Below are 18,686 nucleotides of genomic sequence, written 5' to 3'. Positions count from 1 at the left end.
CCTCCTTGTAATACCTGAGACAAATCTTTCTGGGTATGGAGTCAGTGATGTTTCTGTTTTACGAAACTGGTGTACTCTTAAACTGTCAGGCTGACCTATTTATTGAATTAAATCACCATTACCCAGATATATTTAAACAAAACAAAAACCAGAATTCACTACTTTCTGCATGGAGAACAATGAAAACAAGAAACATTGTCAAATCGGGACACTAAGAGTTTGAGGACTGATCAGTCAAACTGTAAAAATAAAACAAATGCAAACTCCAGAGGTTAAATTCAGGCAATTTATTGTAAACAGGATTACCCTAGCACTCCACCATAATGGCTGTGTCACATGCTCTTTCTTCCACATCAACTAAAAGACTTCTTTTAAAAAGCCACAGGTAACTAATAACTTAATTTGCTTTACAGATCTCATTTACTAAGCTTTGAGTAAATAGCAGTATCCGGGGTAGTCTGTTATTGCTCATGGACTGCAGCTTGGATCCACTTAATGAATCCATTAGTATGCCTGAGTGATCCAACAGTACTCAATCCAATTTGGAAACCAGATGACGCTGAAGCATACTGAACAACAATCATAGGTTCCTGGAAGACTACATGAGATTCCTTTCAGATTTCTTCATATGACTTTCTCATAAAAATGACACTGTTAAATTTCACCCATTTTTTAAAAAGAGCTCAGTTACTCAATAGCACATAATTTTTCACAGAAAAGGTAGGTGGATTATTTACTCTTACAGCAGTAGATTTAAACACTCAGGACTAATTTTAGATCCCTCATGTATATATTTGCAGTTTGATGAAACGCTGAATAAATAGCCTGCAAATGCATAAAATCAGAAGGAAGTAATGACTCACACACCTTCTGATGGACAAAGACAGGCTTCAAACAAGGAACTCTTGAAGGTAGGGATAAAAAGACAGTTACAGCACCACATTTATCTGATAGTAGAAATGGAGCCCTGCTTTTGAAAACAGCCTCCATAGTAGAGATTATATCATTCTTGCCCCAAATTTAGATTATTTGGAAAATGGCAAATGTGAAAACTTAAGATGTAAAAAGACATGACTCCACAGGAAGAAGTCCTGGCAAATTACTCCTACGGTGGCAAAATGTCATCTGAAAATGCCATTCTTGACTTTGCCTGAGATAGTGAGCAACAGGGCCACGTAGTGTTACTAGTGCCTGTATGTGGAAGTATATTCACAATTTCTCTTGAAGTAAGCCTAACTAACAGTAAATATTTCAAAACAGTTGCTAAATATACAGTAACAGTTTCATCGAAAATAGTATCTCATGAAAAAAAATATTTTTTAAAAGTCCACTCCAGTCATCATCTGTGGGTTTGTATGTTTATATTTATAGATTCAAAAATAACTTACTTAAGGCAAGATTAGACTGGTAGCAAAAGTGATTTTAGAGCTTATAGAACTCATACTATTTAAGAATCCAGGGCTTTATTTATACCCCCAAAAAGGTGACCTTGTACTTGTTGTCTTCTGACTTCATAAAGGGGCAAATATTTTGGTTGGTATTCAGAATGCAATTTCATGGCAGTAAAGAGCACAGGTATTTATAATATCTGATGTTAGAAAAGCATGTCACACACACAGTGGGCTCTGAAGTTGACCAAGGTTGTACTTGTTATACACAGCAACATGTTGATGGGGGAAAAGTAAAATTGATGGAACACTGCAAACCAACTATGAACAAGAATGTCAATATAATTCAATCAGAAAGAAACAAATCACAGTAATCCTGAGAAATTCAGTTTGGGACAAAATTGATGTAAGGTAAGTCTGTATTTCTAGCACTGTAAATAAGTGGGGTGTTCTAAGGTTTTCCAGCATATTGCTAGTTTGAATATAAAACATGTTCATGTTTTATAAAAAGATTAAAACCATGCCTTATATAATCAGCAATTTCACTAATGAAAGAAAATTGCATTGTTTATAATCTGCCAAATGTAATGTTCTCCACTGATTTACATGAAACCATCAAGTAGAAAGCCAATTTGAGGATCAATTGTTAACAAAGTTATCTGTTACCTTTCTAAATGTTTTGAGGCCTTTTCTGTCAACCTAGAAGGCTTTTAGGAGAAAGCTAACATTTTTTTTTTTTTTGACAAGTGACTGTTTTGCAGAATAGGAAAGGAAAATTCTAAAGGAGTATCATTCATCATTTTAAGTACTGTTATATAAGGGGAATTTCCCTTAGTAATGAAAAGAAAACTTTTTAAATATTTAAGAGGCATGTATTTTAAAAATATTCTACATTTATAAGATTTTGTAATTTAATTACTTTGGATTTAATATTTCTACATAATGACATTTGACAACTTCTTTTTTTTTCTGTTTGTCTTCGTAACAATGAGCCTGAAAATATTAAAGTGGCTAAGATTGTTTCCCTAGCTCTGGGAAGACTCAGGAATGCATCCACTTGCACTTTCCCACCCACAGGAAATCCTCAGAGTTTTGCAGCCATGAAGTTAATATGTGGTTTCACTAGGGGAAACAGTGGCAGACCACGCTTGAACTCAGTCATGTTCTGAATCACCTCAGGCTGCAAAAAAAAACAAAAACAAAAGGTTTTCTCTTAGTATGTTTAGCTGAAAAAGCACACTGAACAGGAATCAACATCTTGCTTTCATAAACACTAGTTTCTACCCGATATATTATACTCTGCTGAGCTGTCTGGCGGGATCAGTAGGGATGGAGCATCTATGTAAACCTATGGTGAGTGACCCCAGTGATGACTCTGGGCCAGAAGGAAACTCTTCGTTCTTCTCTGGACATACAAGGGCCAGTACACAAGGGTTTAGTACCAATGCTTTAGCAGAGAGGCAGAGGCTGGTGTGCCATCCAGCAAAGGACAATTTCGTCCTCTTGCAAGTAGATGCCAACCTTTTCAGGTGATTACAATACATCTGTAAGTATATTTAGGAGAGGTGTATTAAGGCATTGTGGAGAGGGCTGGAGACAGATGTGGCTAGAGATAATTCATCACAGGGTAATACAACTGTTCAGATTAGGGGCAAAGGCAGATAAGGGCAGAGGCCGAATCTCTGCAGATGAAAAGGGAAAGATGACCACTGGGAGCTGTCTGAGAGAATGGTGACCTGGTTTTTAGGGGGGCTCTAAGGGAGAAGCTTGAACACCTGAGCTGACCTGAAACCTTTAGGTATTAAAGCGTCCTGATTGAATAAGCTCCATCTAAGTACAAAGTCCTCTAAATGTGCAATCTAACATAACATTTATATTTCTTACTTGTGGCAAGGCTGGTGCTTGTGACAAATTTACATCATTTTGACATGGGAACTCTCCAACCACAGGACCTGCAAGAAATTGAAATGTTTAATGTTTTGCACTTATTAATACTAGTATACAAGAGCAACTTGCAAAAAAGAACCTACAAAACAAGACCCAGTTCATGTACTTCTCAGATCCTTTCAGACTGTCTATTCCTAAGACCTTGACTGCGTGTCCTGCCTCCTCTCCAGAGAACCATCGGTGATAGTTCAGGATGTTACTGTGGTTACAAAGCCTTGGCTGCAGCAGCATTAGTGCTCAGGTCTGACTTCACTAGGCCCCAAGGCTTTGGCCACGCAGGAGAATAGGGAGGTTAATGGCTGTGGGGCAAACCTTAGCCGGAGACAAGAGATGGAAAGGACTGAGCACATAAATTGCCTGCTTTTTCTCCCCGCAAGCAGGGGGTCCACGTAGCTGAAGTTGGAGATGTCCTACCAACAGCCAGCTGTGTTTTCTTGTAAAGTTTTGGCTAGCTTAGCACTGTGCTAGCCAGTTACTAGCTTTCTCCTTAACGGTCACATTTCTCTCTTCCTTTTCTTTCTTTTATATATATATATTTAAAGAACAGGTTTATTAGGGAAAGAAAAGGGGACAGGTTTGCTGAGAGAGGCCTGCATGCAGGCGGGTGGCCTTGAGGAGAGCTGCCTCCACTGAGAGAGGTCAGTGAAGAGAAGCCCCAGCATGGAACAGATCATGGGCAGGCAGGGAGGCTGCTGCCCTGCAGAGGAGAGTTGGGAAGAAGAGGCACTGCATAGTCACAGGTAGGCAGTAGGAGTACTGCCCTCTCTCTTCCCTTTCTTTTGTGCTTTGATAGAGCAGACTATCTTTCTAGTTCCTCTTCTGATGTTATTACTTTCTGGTGCTCTATAAAGATACAGCTATGGCAAGGGACAGCTATCTTGTGTCTAAAAATATACTTAAAAAATCAGTAATTAATACTTACAAGAATCCATCTCTCTGGCAAGAACATGGACAGACACCTTATGTCTCCTTGGGGCATCTACTGCCAACATTTCCTAGGCAGAAAGAACAAGAAGGTCATCCTTTTACCTGGCTAAGGAACTTAAAGTGAGATGTTCTCTTACAGGTATGAAAGAGCAGCCATCACATAGCCTGAAAAAGAAAAGATGTTTGTGCTGCTTTCCCCTATTACAATATTTCATTTAAATTCTACAAAGATTTGGTAAGGTAGGTGAGAGTTGTTCTAAACACCATTTTACAGATGAAAAAAAACAAGTCCAATGAGATTAAGTGGTGGGCTCAAACTCCTTTAGCTAATAAGCACCGGAGCTGGCATTAAAACCTAGCCTGGTACTCACTGGGGTACAACACAAGGTTGTACCTAGTGATCTTTAATGTCTGAGAGACAATGGCCTGAGCTAAGTCAAGAGACAACTACAAAGTCTGCTTCTGCAAGAAATTTTCCAGATTCTGCACTAGAGCACTGCTGTGGTTCCTCAACTACCAAGAGAGAAATGAAGCGAACATTTTGGAGTACTGCCTTGTATCAGCACTCTACTGTGTTAGCTCACTCAGTTCTCTATAAGCTAGACATAATAATGATACCCATTTTAGAGACACAGAGAGATATGATGACTTTCTGGAGTGACAGAACTGGTAGGGATGGTGTCAGAAGTGGGTCTGCTTGTTCTCTCAATTCCACCACACTGCCTTATGGGATTCCCCATAGTCATTACCATGAATACTGGTAAGCAGTAGGCTGGCAGATGGATCCTATGAGAAAGTACACCTCACCTTTTCTTTTCTTTTTTAAAAAAAATATTTATTTATTTATGCACACAAGAGCTGGGGTATAGGTCTGAGATGTGGGGGGTGAGAGGATTCACCAGAGACAGAGTGGGGAACAGAACAGGCAGACTGACTGAAATACACTGCTGAGGGGAGCAGTGGGCGAGACAGGAGAAGTCTGCCGCGCCATGTGGGTTGCTCCCTGGTTGGCTGGGAATCGAACTCGTGCTGCAGAGGCTGTGGATTGCTTCATAGTGCAGTGCTTAACAAGCTTGCGCCACTAGGGAGGCCCACCTTTTCTTTTAATGCTGGGCCTTCATTCTGATCTTTCCCTAAAGGAAAATACAGTTCTGATGCAGCTACCCCCGATGACTCAGCCTGAAGTTATATTTTATATCCTCAGAGGGAGAGATCATCAGCGAAGCCAAATCAACTCAACAGTTATTTATGGGAGTGATTATGTCTTGGTGCTGTGCACTATAACGGAAGACCTGCTGATGTGGCATAGCAAACTTGACCATGGCTCCCTCAGCTGGAAGAACAGCCCAGATTCTCCCACGGACTTGCTCTGGCCACCCCAGCCTCTTTCAGGAGCACAGCCCAGGCTTGCCTCTAATAACCTCATCTAAGAACTTCTTACTTTTTAAAGTCGTTGCTGCCAACGATCTATTCTTGATCCTTTTTCACCCAAACTTTTATGAATCAGTACCAGTAGACAGAACAAGCTCATCAGTTTCAGACTGTTCTCAATACCCTGACCAACTCTGCACAATCTCCAGTTTCCTAAAAAACAAGTAACCAACAAATCACATTTTCTTACAAACTGCATTCACTAGAGTACCAGGTATTCTGTACATTAAAAAAAAAAGGTGGGGCTCCCTAGTGGTGCAAGGGGTTAAGCACTGCACTATGAAGCAATCCGCACCCTCTGCAGCACGAGTTATTCCCGGCTGGCCAGGGAGCAACCCACATGGCGCAGACTTCTGCTGTCTCGCCCGCTGCTCCCTTCAGCAGTGTATTTCAGTCAATCTGCCTGTTCTGTTCCCCAGTCTGTCTCTGATGAGTCCTCTCACCCCCCTGCATCTCTGGCCTGTACCCCAGTTCTTGTATGCATAAATAAATACATCTTTAAAAAATAAATAATAAAGGGCCTCCCTGGTGGCGCAGCGGTTGAGCGCTGGGTTGCGATGCTGCCCGCAGCCTCTGCAGTGCCGGTTCGATCCCCGGCTGCTCCCCGGCCACCAGAGGAGGGTCCCACATGGCACGCTAGACCTCTCCTGCCGCCCGCTGCTCCCCTCAGCAGTGTACTTCTGTCCTTCTGCCTGTTCTGCATCCTGCTCTGACTCTGGTGAATTCTCTCACCCTCCCGCGCTTCTGACTATACCCAGTGCTTGTATAAATAAATAAATAAATAAATCTTTAAAAAAATAAATAATAAAAATAAAAAAGGTCCATGGTGAAATTAGTCTAGGAAATGTTTTGTTAATCAAAAGCTGGATTGAAGAAATCTTTATTGCGGGGTTTCTTAGAACTTTTAAAGTGCTAACACACTGTGATAAAGAGTACAGTCATTCCCAAACTTACATAATTCCCAAACTTACGAAACACTTTTTTTAGGTGCTCCTATTAATATCATAGGGAACATTACTGTACCAAGGAACACAACTAGGGAAATGTTATTCTAGATTTAGGTTAAACCTGTAATAAATACTCTCATTTTTAAAGATAAGATCCAGTTGCATAACTACTATTTTCACTACTTGTAATCTCAAATGAATTTATGCAAGGAAAGGAAAATCTTCATTTCTTCTGGAAACATTATAGTAAGTTATATTAGGACAGCATTCTTTTTGAACGCCCATAACCAGTAATGCCTTAAAATGAATATCTTAGAAACCAAAAAGAGCTTAATGTAATTGCCCTCTTGTAGGCAAAAGAAAGAACTACCGAGGATACCTAAACTTACAAAATGAAACAATTTTAAATGGTAAATAAATACAACTAAAACTTATTTTATGACTTCAAGGCAAAAAATATATTACCAATAAAGAGATAATAGTATTTATTAAATGATACTAAGTGCCAATTCCTTGATATACCTCACGTTTCAATTAATACTCCAATTAATTTCTATTTTGGGAGTAAGGAAACTGAGGCTTAAAAGCTTATGTTACTTGGCTACAAAGCTAGCTAGTCTTGCTTTGCCTTGAGTCTGTTTTCATTGGCCACACATGCTTCTTTGCTGCCTACAAGTAAAAGAACCTTCAGAGAAACTGGGATCACTGAGTGAGGCTGACAGCTCTAGCCAAGACACTTGAGACAACTGAACAGCCTGGCAGCGGACTTGCATCCTGGAGCACTACTCCCATACCTAACTCTGCTCCTCACAGTCCTATTGTAGCTCTCTTTTCATATACACAAAGACCATCTAAGAATGTATTTCAGAATAGAATTATTTTTATAGTTTTAATTATAATTAACATTTAGAAATCAATTATATTATTTTTAATTAAAATAATATATGTGAAAATATTTTAATTTGTACGTTTTTGTTCGTCTTCATATGTATATTTTAAAAATAAATTCTATTATTTAAAGCAGTTTTAGGTTCACAGCAAAACTGAGTGGAAGGTACAGACTTCCCATGGTGCCAACCTCTTAAAGACGTTCTGGGAAGACTTTAATGATGATGCCTCCCTTTCATCTTGATAGACTTTCTCAGGCACAGGCATTCAAAACTCATAAGATCTCTGAACACAGTTCAAAGATGAGTAATCACTTATTTTAAAAAAGCAGCACCAGTGGCATCTAAATGGGTGAAGACAATTTACAGTTGTCAGAGCCTAGAACATAATTGAATTCTCAAGTTCCATTTGTTTTCTTCGCTCTTCCTTCTCACCAAACAAACTGAACAATGTTCTCTGTGGGCTGGGGTGCAGAACAGAGAGAAACAAAGGATGGCCAATAAAGGATGGCCTAAAGAAGTGGACTTGGAAGGGCTGCCAACTCTTTGTTCCACAGGGAGAGGAAAAGAGTACTAGAAGCAATATGAATTGTCCCTGTAATATGTGTCAAAATACTTAAATGCATTAAAATGCTTCTTACACAAATCCTGCCCGAATGGGTTCTAAGTGGTAACATATAACACAGTATATGCAATAATTCCTCATCAGTCAAAATCTAAATGTACAAATTCAACTTACCTTGTAGAATCTGATGATATCTTCCTTGGTGAGTGTCTTTAAATATGCAACTTCTATATTATCTGAAAAAGTAATCAATAATATATTGCTAATATTTCCATTTTGAGTAGTCCAGGACAAATGCACTAATGACAATATATTTCACTACAACATTCTGAAGACTGTACTTTTATGTGATCATTTGCTTCTGCAAGTCATAAGGGAATAAATTTCAAGTAAAAAGTAAGAGGATATCCTGACTTTCTACCTATAAACTATTGGGTCTTGGGCTCATTTCAACTTTTCTGAGCCTCAGTTTTCATTCCTGGAAATTGGGGATAATAATGACTTAACAAGGGCTGGAATGAAAACTAAGGAAAATGATAAAAGATAATTACGTGATGCCAGGCACATGACAAATGGTCAATAAATGGCAGGTTACTATTATCATTAATAGTGACTATAACTGCTAGATAAGTTACAGATAAGGAAACAGAGACTTAGAGAAGGTGAAAATCTTGGCCAAGATTTTCAGCCTGCTAGTGTCAGAATGAGAAGACAATTCAACTCCTCTGACTTGCAGTGTAGTTTATCACACTCCACCTTTATTTTCTGTATTAGAAAAATGGCAATAGAAGTTGGTAAGCTGGAAACTTCTATGAGCACAGTGCTCCCAAATCTAAAAAGCATGAACCAATTTTTGACTACCCCTAAAGGTAAATCTGAACCCCTCTGCCTCAGGGCAGCAACTGACTCGAGAGTTCTAATCAGCAATTTTGTTTTTTTTTTTTAGTGTTATGGGAAATAGACACCAACATTTAAGTGCACAGAACACGATGATTGAATACAAAGTAAGGTTAGATTTATTAATGCTGTATTATGAGATACAAGTATATCCAGCTCTAGTTTTAGAGAAGAAATAAAACAAAGTTTCTGACTGAAAATTTTAGGTAAATACAGATCTTTAAAAGTACTACATCCCCACTCTCAACACAGTACTAAAACAACACCTACAAAACGAATATCCTTTTGCAGAATGATCTTAAATGTTACACTTACACATCAATAAATGTTGGGTCCTAGTTCTGCCTTACCTCTGTCAAAATTGTACTGCTGGGAGATGATTTCCTCCCAATATTTAGTACATTCTGCAGATAGCTTCTTTGGTTTGTCTAGTCGACGAATTGCTAATGCTTGAATGTGTTTCTGGAAGGCCTCTTCTGTCATATCCTCTATGGACTTTTCCATGGTAATTAGGAAAGCTTCCACTCTGCTTTCTAGGTAGTGTGGTGGCTTTTCTGACTGGATGATGAATCGTAAGCCCTGTATGCCATTGGCTCGACGTGGCCCACTGAAGACGATATAGCCTGAAACACAAACATCAGTCAGTCAGGACCTGGCATTTTGAGACTCGAGACTTTTAACCTTTCAAAAATTATTTTTTCAGAGCAAATAAGATCTACTTTGGAGTTTCATATTGCTTGTCTTCTGAAGAAATATGAGCAATTAATTACTCTCAGTTCCTAGGGAGAGAACAAAAGAATTCTCTGAAGAATATAGAAGAATAAACCCCGAACAACAGGGTTTTAAACTGCATATTGTACACATGGATTTTCTTGTGAACAGATGACATAAATTTACAGCATCCACAAGTACAGTACAGTACATGCATTTTCTCATTCTAGAATTTTCTTACCACATTTCCTTTTTTCTATCTTACTTTATTGTAAGAACACAATATATAATGCATAGAACATAGAAAACAGGTGCTAACTGTTTATGTTATCAGTGTGGCTTCCAGTCAACAGCAGGCTATCAGTAAAGTTTTTGGAGAGTCAGAAGTTATCAGTGTATTTTTGGGGTGAAGGTCAGCACCTCTGATCCCAGGGTTGTTCAAAGGTCAAGTATAGTTAGAAATTTGGATAACACTTTCTTCTTCTTAAACAGAACCAAAACATATTCATCGTTCGAACTCAGATCCCTTAACTAATCCTCAGTCCTTCAATCTATGTTAAAGCTATTTCATCTCTATAAAAATGTTGGACTCACTTTCATGTTCTGACCATTGCCATAAATTTATTTCCTTTCCTATTCAAGTTCCATATGTGAATTTGGCTCCGCTATTGCCTTTCTTATTAGATAATTCAATCCTGAACCAACTCTACTAAGACTGAAAATACCTAAAAACTAAGTAATTGAAGGTCACACATTTATTGTCACCTTGTGAGCTCATGTACTAACTCCCTTAAACATTTTTTAATAAGCAGATCTCATGGCTTGCTTTCTTCAGCTTTTCTGTCCTGAACCACACCTCTGATAGCTTGGGGTTCCACTCCTGAGAAAGAACTATTATCAGCATAGACTTCAGAGTTTAAACACTGTTAGTAGTACTTGAGCTGAAACACACTGAACTATCCCTTACAGTTCTACCTTCCTGATTAAACTGTGAGTTCCTTGAAAGGACGGACCACTCTTAACATCCATTTTAAATATTTATCATCTAGCACAGTAGTTTTTTCAAAAGATGATTGGTACTTGGAGATTCACACAAAATTTTTTCATGGTTTCTCCTAGTCATTATTGGGACTACTTTCTTTTCTCACTGATCAAACCTGCCAAATCTCCAAGACTTTTAATTTAACAGTACCTGAAATATTTCTTCACACATACTCACTGAGTACCTTCCAGGTGCCTTAGACTTGGGGCTACAAAGATGAAGAAGAGATAATAGCTACCCTCAGGGTTCCCAAAGTTTAGTGACTCTGAGCATCTCTGGATGATGCAAGTCCCACCTTTTTATGCATAACCAGCTTGTACTTAGCAGAGCAGCCTCTCCCCACTATCCGGAATCTCCTCCTATTGATGTATATGTAATTACAGTGTTATCTCCTTAAGAACTACTTTAATGTCCGTGATATATTAAATGTTTATCTTTTAGATGTGAGTTCTAAAAGATATTCAAAAACAAGGTTTTCATGATCTTCTGAATAAAGTATTCCTGAAGCACCATGCTAGGTGACTTATACATGTGGAGAATGTTTTCTGGGGACAGTGGTTGCTTCTCCAGGTCTATGGTAGCCTTCTATTTCACATTCCTCTTACCCAGCTGCTCCTTGGTACGCAGGGTATTGAAGCAAGGCTCAGAGATGATTTGACAGAAGAGTTCCAGAAACATATTCTCTGAGGTGCTCTGCATGTCTGTTTGGTAATATATCTCGATGCCACAGTTATTATGAACTTCATTCCTCTGCTGATAAACAAACCATCCTCCTAGGAAGTTTTAAAAAGAGAGCAACAGGTTCAAAAATGTAATTTGGGTTTAATAAAATCAATGCTTGTCTGGTTTGTTAAAGTTGTTCAATTTACTTGGTATTTTTTTTGCAATTCCAAATTCCAATTAATTTATGAAGAATGTGAAACTCAATTAACTTACCTAGGGATTTGTATTAGGCTTTCAGTAAATATACCTTGAATTCATTTATTTATTTATTTATTTATTTATTTATTTATTTATTTATTTATTTATTTATTTCCTAAAGATTTATTTATTTATTTATACATGCACTGGGTACAGTCAGAAGCACGGGAGGGTGAGAGAATTCACCAGAGCCAGAGCGGGGAGCAGAGCAGGCAGAATGACCGAAGTACACTGTTGAGGGGAGCAGCGGGCTGCAGGAGAGGTCTGCATGCCATGTGGGACCCTCCTCCAGTGGCCGGGGAGCAGCTGGGGATAGAACCAGCGCTGCAGAAGCTGCAGGCAGCTTCACAACCCAGTGCTCAACTGGTGCGCCACCGGCGAGGCCCTATACCTTGAATTTAAAGGGCAAAAACCTTATAAAATGTATTTTATGATTAAGTATGAATGGAAAATGTGATCCACAGTTAAAACAAGTACAGTGTAGTGTATGTAATAGATTATAACTAGCTAATACAAATAAAATTCTCAACAGAAATACCCATTGTTTTAATAATTATACAATTAAACTTTTTTCATACAAGTTTTAAAAAGTATTAGTTGTATCTTTATTACCTTGTTTTTCCATTTATCCCTCTATTCTAAATATTGTTTATAAACACTTAAAAACAAAAGTAACATACATTCTAAAGATTTATTTTATTTACTTATGTATACAAGAACTGGGATGTAGGCCAGAGGTACAGGGGGTGAGAGGATTCACCAGAGAGAGTAGGAACAGGCAGATCTAGTGAAACACACTGCTGAGGGGATCAGAGCTAGACCGGAGAGGTCTGCTGCGCCATGTGAGTTAGTTCCCTGGCTGGGGATTGAAATCATGCTGCAGTGGCTGGTGAGAGCCTGATAACTCTGAGATTTTAACCCTTGCGCCACCAGAGAGGCCCCAAGAAATGTACATTCTAACAAGAGAAATGGAGATATATTTCAATCCCAAAGCAAGAGAAGTGCGAAGAGGTTTAAATAAGGAAAGCTACCAAAAAACTATGCTGGGAGGTCAAAAGAAAAAGTGATTACTTCCAGCTAGGAGCTTTTAGTAGGTGGCTTGTAAGATGGGCCTGACAGGATGAATAAGGTATAGATACGGAAGGGGATAGGAGAACTATTTCAGGAGGATAAAATAGATAGGGGAGGTGACCAGTGCCAGCACCCAAAATATACTTTGGCTGAACAACAACAAAAAAATCAACTTTCTTATTCCCGGTTTAATATACTTCTTGCTATACAAATTTGAACAACATTAAAAATAATGCTTAATGACTTTTTACATTGAAAGAAAGTAAAGTTAATGCAAAACTCCAATACCAATTCTTTTTTTTTTAAACAGAGACGTTTTTATTTATTTATTTATTTGTTTGTTTGTTTGTTTTGTTTACACATGCACTGGGTACAGTCAGAAGCGCGGGAGGGTGAGAGAGTTCACCAGAGCCAGAGCGGGGAGCAGAGCAGGCAGAAGGACCGAAGTACACTGCTGAGGGGAGCAGCGGGCGGCAGGAGAGGTCTGCGCGCCATGTGGAACCCTCCTCTGGTGGCCGGGGAGCAGCCGGGGATCGAACCGGCGCCGCAGAGGCCGCAGGCAGCTTTGCAACCCAGAGCTCAACTGCTGCGCCACCGGGGAGACCCCTCCAATACCAATTCTTATGTTAGCTCCTTATAAAATTTATGCATGAAATGAATATATGCTGTTGGCTGCATCTGTGGCTTTCCTAAAACTATATGTGGTAAAGACTTCTATGGACTTCAATTAGATATTTTTATTCTACTTCCTATTTTTAAAAAATAAATATTATTTCGCGCTCACAGTCAACGTTTCTTTAGCTTTGTGACATTTCCCCTTCCTAACTCCTTTACACTCAATTCCAGTCAATTCCAGTATCATTGTCTTCAAAATAATTGCCTACCTCCAACTTTACTTCTTTGGCCCTCCTACAGAGAATTTTCTGACAGAATTAACTATCTTTAAGCATACTTCTATAAATAGTAGAACCCAGTAGATCTTTACCATAAAATTACACATTGTCATCCAAGTGAATTCACCACCTATAATCACCCACAGTACTATGTCAAAGTAAACTATTACCAAAGCTTTAACATTTCAACTTACTGTCAGGGAGCTGAACTTCTCTATACCGAACCAGCTGACTTGGAAGGAGAGGTTTTGTATGAGCATGTTCAATAAGAGTGTCTTCAACCATCTGCATGATTCCTAATGCAGCCTATGGAAAAAGATAAGTCAGGGCACATTATGCAAACATAAATGTATCTTGTCTGTGAGATTAAAATAGTACATTGGATGCTAGCCCATATAACATGAAAACAACATACATGTTGGATTTTAAAATCTTGGTTAAATACACTTGATCCTAGTCAAATGGATAAAAATCAGTTTGTAATACAGTCACTGTGGTAGAAGTGAAGATAAAAAGAGACCCAGAAAAATATCAACACTTATCCTGATGCTGGGGAAAAAAGAAATGACAAAGCTGGAGCGGTATTGGTGATGGGAAGTTGGTTTCAAGAGAAAAACCCTGATTAAAGACACCTGAGGTTATAGCAAAGCAAAGGAGATGAGCATAAGGCTTTGTTCTGAATAAAATGCTCGATAAGAATCCTATATCTGATAAATTATAAGCACTCGATCCTGGGTATATTGTTGTGGAGGCAGAATAGCAGAGTTGTAGATAGTGTTGGCTCTTGAGACAGATTGCCATGGGAATTCCAGAGCGATTTCCATGTGCTAAACCCTTGGCATGTAGTATTTGATTTAATCCTTATGACTCTAGTTTTACTGAGAAGGAAATTGAGCACGAGAGGTTAGGACACCTTCTGAAAATTACATAACCACTATGTGGCAGTCAGGGATTGAAATCACATTATCTGATTCCATACTATGTATCTTATCAACTACACAGTCCTTCTGTCCTAAACAGGGTAGAGATAATTGTTTCCATTTCCTTTCATGACTGTACAAGGTGGGCAACAGCAGAGGAGGTAGCCATGAAAGCAATTCCACAGTTCATTTCTAACCCATCAGAACCTACTTTCCTCCACAGAGCAGAGAAGGTGGAATGAACATTAATATGCTTATCACGCAGTGGTGGTTAACAGTCTTAGACAGACTAAGGAAAGAAAAAATGCCTCTTGCACTGATCCATAAATGACTGCTGACACTTCAACCACCCACCTGCTTTGTTATGTTTCCATGGAGAAGAGCTTCAATGTGCAGCCGTGACAGGAGCTGAGGTATGAAGGCCTTAAGGCGAGGAAGGGTGACATCTGCAAAGGTGTGAGAAATAGTAAGCTCTATCTATAAGGTTCTATAAAAAAACTCTAGAGATAATTTGAGACAGAGAAACTGCAAAAACAGTACAGAGTTCCTGTGTACAATTCATCCAGTTTTTCCTGACACTAACATCTCTCATAATCAAAATTAAGAAACACTGTACAATATTATAAACTAAAATACACTTTATTTGGATATCACAATTTCTACTAATATTCCTTTTCTGTCCCAGGATCATATCCACAGTCCCACCTTACATTTAGTTGTCAAGTGCCCCATCCCCAACATTCTCTGCAGGCCTCTATCACAACACTCTCTTTGCCACTAGTGAAATGATCTATTTACACTCTTGTTTGGTCATTAGACTGGAGCTTTATGACCTAAGAAATCCCATCTAATTTTTTTTTTTTTAACCTCAAGCATGAGCACTCTTTCTGGATGGTAAGACTTTCAAGCTCAGTTTTTTATTCCTCTCTCTCATCTCATCTGAAGACAATATTAACCAGGTAAGTACTTGGACCAAACACTTAGTCATTTACAGAAATCTATGAAGAGTAGTAACTAGCTGGTATGGATCCTGATAAAAAACAATGTCGCTAACCTGCCTGAATACAAAAACCACTTCAAGGTCACTCTTGTTTTTATAAGAAGTATGTGCAGTTGACTTTAACAGAATTACAAATTAGAAAGCATAAGCACTATGTAACAGGGTAAACCAAAAATGACTTTAGAAAGAAGTGAAGAATGCTTTAGGCTGTAAGTAGAAAAAGAGTCTCACCATCCAGCGCTTCTTTTAGTTCATCTTTAGTCCAGGCCACTTCAGTCATCAGCAAGCGGAGGTAGTACATGGCATGCTGGTGAGGCTGTTCAGCTCGGAAATTGTTAAGAGACCGCATATACTAGTGAAGGGAGACAGGGGTTCATCAACTTTTTGTATCCTTTGAAAATCAGTTTTAAAGATCAACTATAATAAAAACTTCAGGTTGTATTTATCATGTGTTACTAGGATGCATAAATATTTGCTTCTCCTTTTTGAAGTTATTATATAATTAAGAATGGGGTTTATTCTTCTCTGATCCTTAATAAAAGGCAAGTTTTTTCCATGTCCAAGCTGCTGCTTTACTCCCAGCATTTGACATGTACTGCAAATGCCTTTGATGCCTCAGAAAGTTATCCCTAGTTTTCAGATCCTCTATCTCTTGGCATCCTTTGAGTCTATAAGATAAGGCCATCCCAAAAGTCGCTACTAAGCAAACAACATGAGTATGTGTGTGCATATATAATATCGAATCTTTATTTAAAAACTGATATATTTTTGGTGCACAATAAAGGTCATAGCTTTTTTTTTTTTTTTAAGATTTATTTATACAAGCACTGGGTACAGTCAGAAGCGTGGGAGGGTGACAGAATTCACCAGAGCCAGAGTGGGGAATAGAACAGGCAGACCGATGAAGTACACTGCTGAGGGGAGCAGCGGGCGGCAGGAGAGGTCTGTGTGCCATGTGGGACCCTTGCTCAGTGGCCGGGGATCGAACCGGTGCTGCAGAGGCTGTGGGCAGCTTTGCAACCCAGCGCTCAACTGCTGCACCACTGGGGAGGCCCCATAGCTTGGTTTTTAAATAAACTTCTATTTTTGGGTCAACCATGAGTTGAATTTAAGTGGAACATAGTTCAAGATTAAAATAGTTTGCCCTAATGTGACAAAGTTCTTGTGGTAGGTAGACATCGGCATGCAGAGTCATGCGTTCTGAAATGGAAGCTGGATGAAAGCATGAAGGAATCTTTGAGAGCCATTAGGTCTACTGTAGCCTCCTCCCTGAAAGTCAATATAAATGCCCTAGCTCTTGGGTTCTACAGAGAAAGGGCCTCTGTAGAGAAAGCGTATAGTCTCCTAGGCTTTCCTTCTGGGTAAGAGATTTAGCAGAAACAGGATGAGATGACTGTTACAGGGTTATAAAAGTTTCTTCCTCTCCCCTTTTTCAAAAATGTTCATAAGATGGCAATATTACCTTATAAACAAAAACATTATATATTTGAACTGAGATAACTTACCGCCTCTTTGATAATTTCAAATCTTTTTTCATCAATTTCAAAGGTAGCCATTTTCTCAATAATCTTCTTTAGCAAAATTGGTTGCTTGTCATTGTAACCTCTCACTGAGAGCTACAGAAAAAGTTCAGGGTATTTAAAGTCTAAGAATATCATGAAACAATTCTAAATAAACACCTCAAATTTGATTTTTAAACATTAAGAAAATCCCCAAACCAGGTATATTAAAATAAAAATGAAAGAAATTCAATTTAATGTTCTATTATATAACTTTTAATACTCAATAGGATAACATTAATCATCTTTACTAATACCCCAAAGGATAATTTTGCTTGTCCTATACAAAATCAACAGCAGGAAAACTCACCTGGTGCCAAACTATGGTAGCACACAATACAGCATCAAAATTCAAGTTTTCATTATACGAAAATGAATTCTTGAATTCATTTTAAGTTTAATCTTCAAAAAGTGTTTCTGAGGACTAGCAGGCTAAAACTATTTTTAAGATTTTTATTTATACATATAAGAGTTGGGGTGTAGTCCAGAGGTTGTGGGTGGTGGTGAGAGAATTAACCAGAGACAGTGTGGGGAGAAGAACAGGTGGATCGACTGCAGTACACTGCTGAGGGGAGCAGCGGGCAAGAAAGGAAAGGTCTGCTGAGCCATGTGGATTAGCTACCTGGTTGGGATTGAACTCGTGCTACAGTGGTTGCTGATAGCTTCATAGTGCTTAGACACCACCAGAAAGGTCCCAGCAGGCTAAAACTTTTTATAGGCATGATCCGAAGATGAAAATCACAGAGTGGGGGGGTTGGGGGGGGTATTATCTAGCAAACTGCTGGTTATGGTCCCAATTTAATTGTAATATTTAAAAAATCATCTGTAAAAATCAGTCAGCCCAGTTTTGTATTATTTGCCACTCTTCTCATTCAATGCTGCTCAATAAGCATCTACACATCTCACAAATTGTTATTTGATAAATCTGCTGATGTCCTAAAAGTCAATGATGGCAAGATAAATGTGTAGTGAGGATCCATTGTAAGTTACATCAGGATTCTGCTTTAGGACAATTCACTTTAATGATATCTGAAAGCATAATAGTTTGAAAATTGGGGACGCCTATTATTCATTTCCACATGGCGGCACCCCCAGGTGCACAAGATACACTGCAACTAGAATGCTTATGAAAGGCTCCATCCGTGAAAAGTGATCCCAAGAACCTCAGCAGAAGTGAAAGTCATTGGCCATGGGAGGAACATAACATACAATGGAAATCTGACTGACAATTAGCAGAAAGCCCATTTTGTCACAAATAAAAAATTATTTTAATGGCAACATGCTATAACAATAGCAAAAAATAAAGAATAGATTATAATTTTTCAACTTAGAGTTTATTTTGATGTCTGAGCTTCAAAGTTCCCTAGACTCTGAGAATGGTTAGGTTTTATAAACTCTTCTACCTTAAACAAAAGCTACCAGAAAATTTGTGTGAAGTAAAAACATGACTGCAAATAAAATTGAAAAACCCTAAAACCATTTGTATAAGAATTTTTAAAAAGGAGAATGCAGCGCATGCTCTCATTTTCATTTATAGTAAAACAAACAAAATATCCTTAAGAAAAGTGATGAATGTATTC

At 38.5% G+C, this 18,686-nt stretch overlaps 1 protein-coding gene across 4 annotated transcripts in view; it reads right to left on the bottom strand.

Annotated features, from left to right (window-relative positions):
• Positions 1-2,472: 2,472 nt before the first annotated feature.
• The window catches only part of IDE (insulin degrading enzyme), a gene marked incomplete at both ends in the record, with an annotated part of 74,135 nt that continues 57,921 nt past the window's right edge, over positions 2,473-18,686 (bottom strand). For all 4 annotated transcript variants that reach the window (XM_084246386.1, XM_084246387.1, XM_084246388.1 and 1 more), the window contains 10 exons: positions 2,473-2,568; positions 3,273-3,340; positions 4,258-4,330; positions 8,267-8,328; positions 9,340-9,612; positions 11,348-11,515; positions 13,822-13,933; positions 14,902-14,993; positions 15,779-15,899; positions 17,053-17,163. In XM_084246386.1, coding sequence (XP_084102512.1) covers positions 2,473-2,568; positions 3,273-3,340; positions 4,258-4,330; positions 8,267-8,328; positions 9,340-9,612; positions 11,348-11,515; positions 13,822-13,933; positions 14,902-14,993; positions 15,779-15,899; positions 17,053-17,163 — 1,176 coding nt within the window. The remainder of the gene's footprint in view (positions 2,569-3,272; positions 3,341-4,257; positions 4,331-8,266; positions 8,329-9,339; positions 9,613-11,347; positions 11,516-13,821; positions 13,934-14,901; positions 14,994-15,778; positions 15,900-17,052; positions 17,164-18,686) is intronic.

The sequence above is a fragment of the Talpa europaea genome (genome assembly GCF_964194135.1).
Source record: "Talpa europaea genome assembly, chromosome: 10".
Classification (NCBI taxonomy): Eukaryota; Metazoa; Chordata; class Mammalia; order Eulipotyphla; family Talpidae; genus Talpa; species Talpa europaea.
The sequence above is the reverse complement of the archived record's forward strand: the minus strand, read 5'-3'. Positions and strand labels throughout refer to the sequence as shown.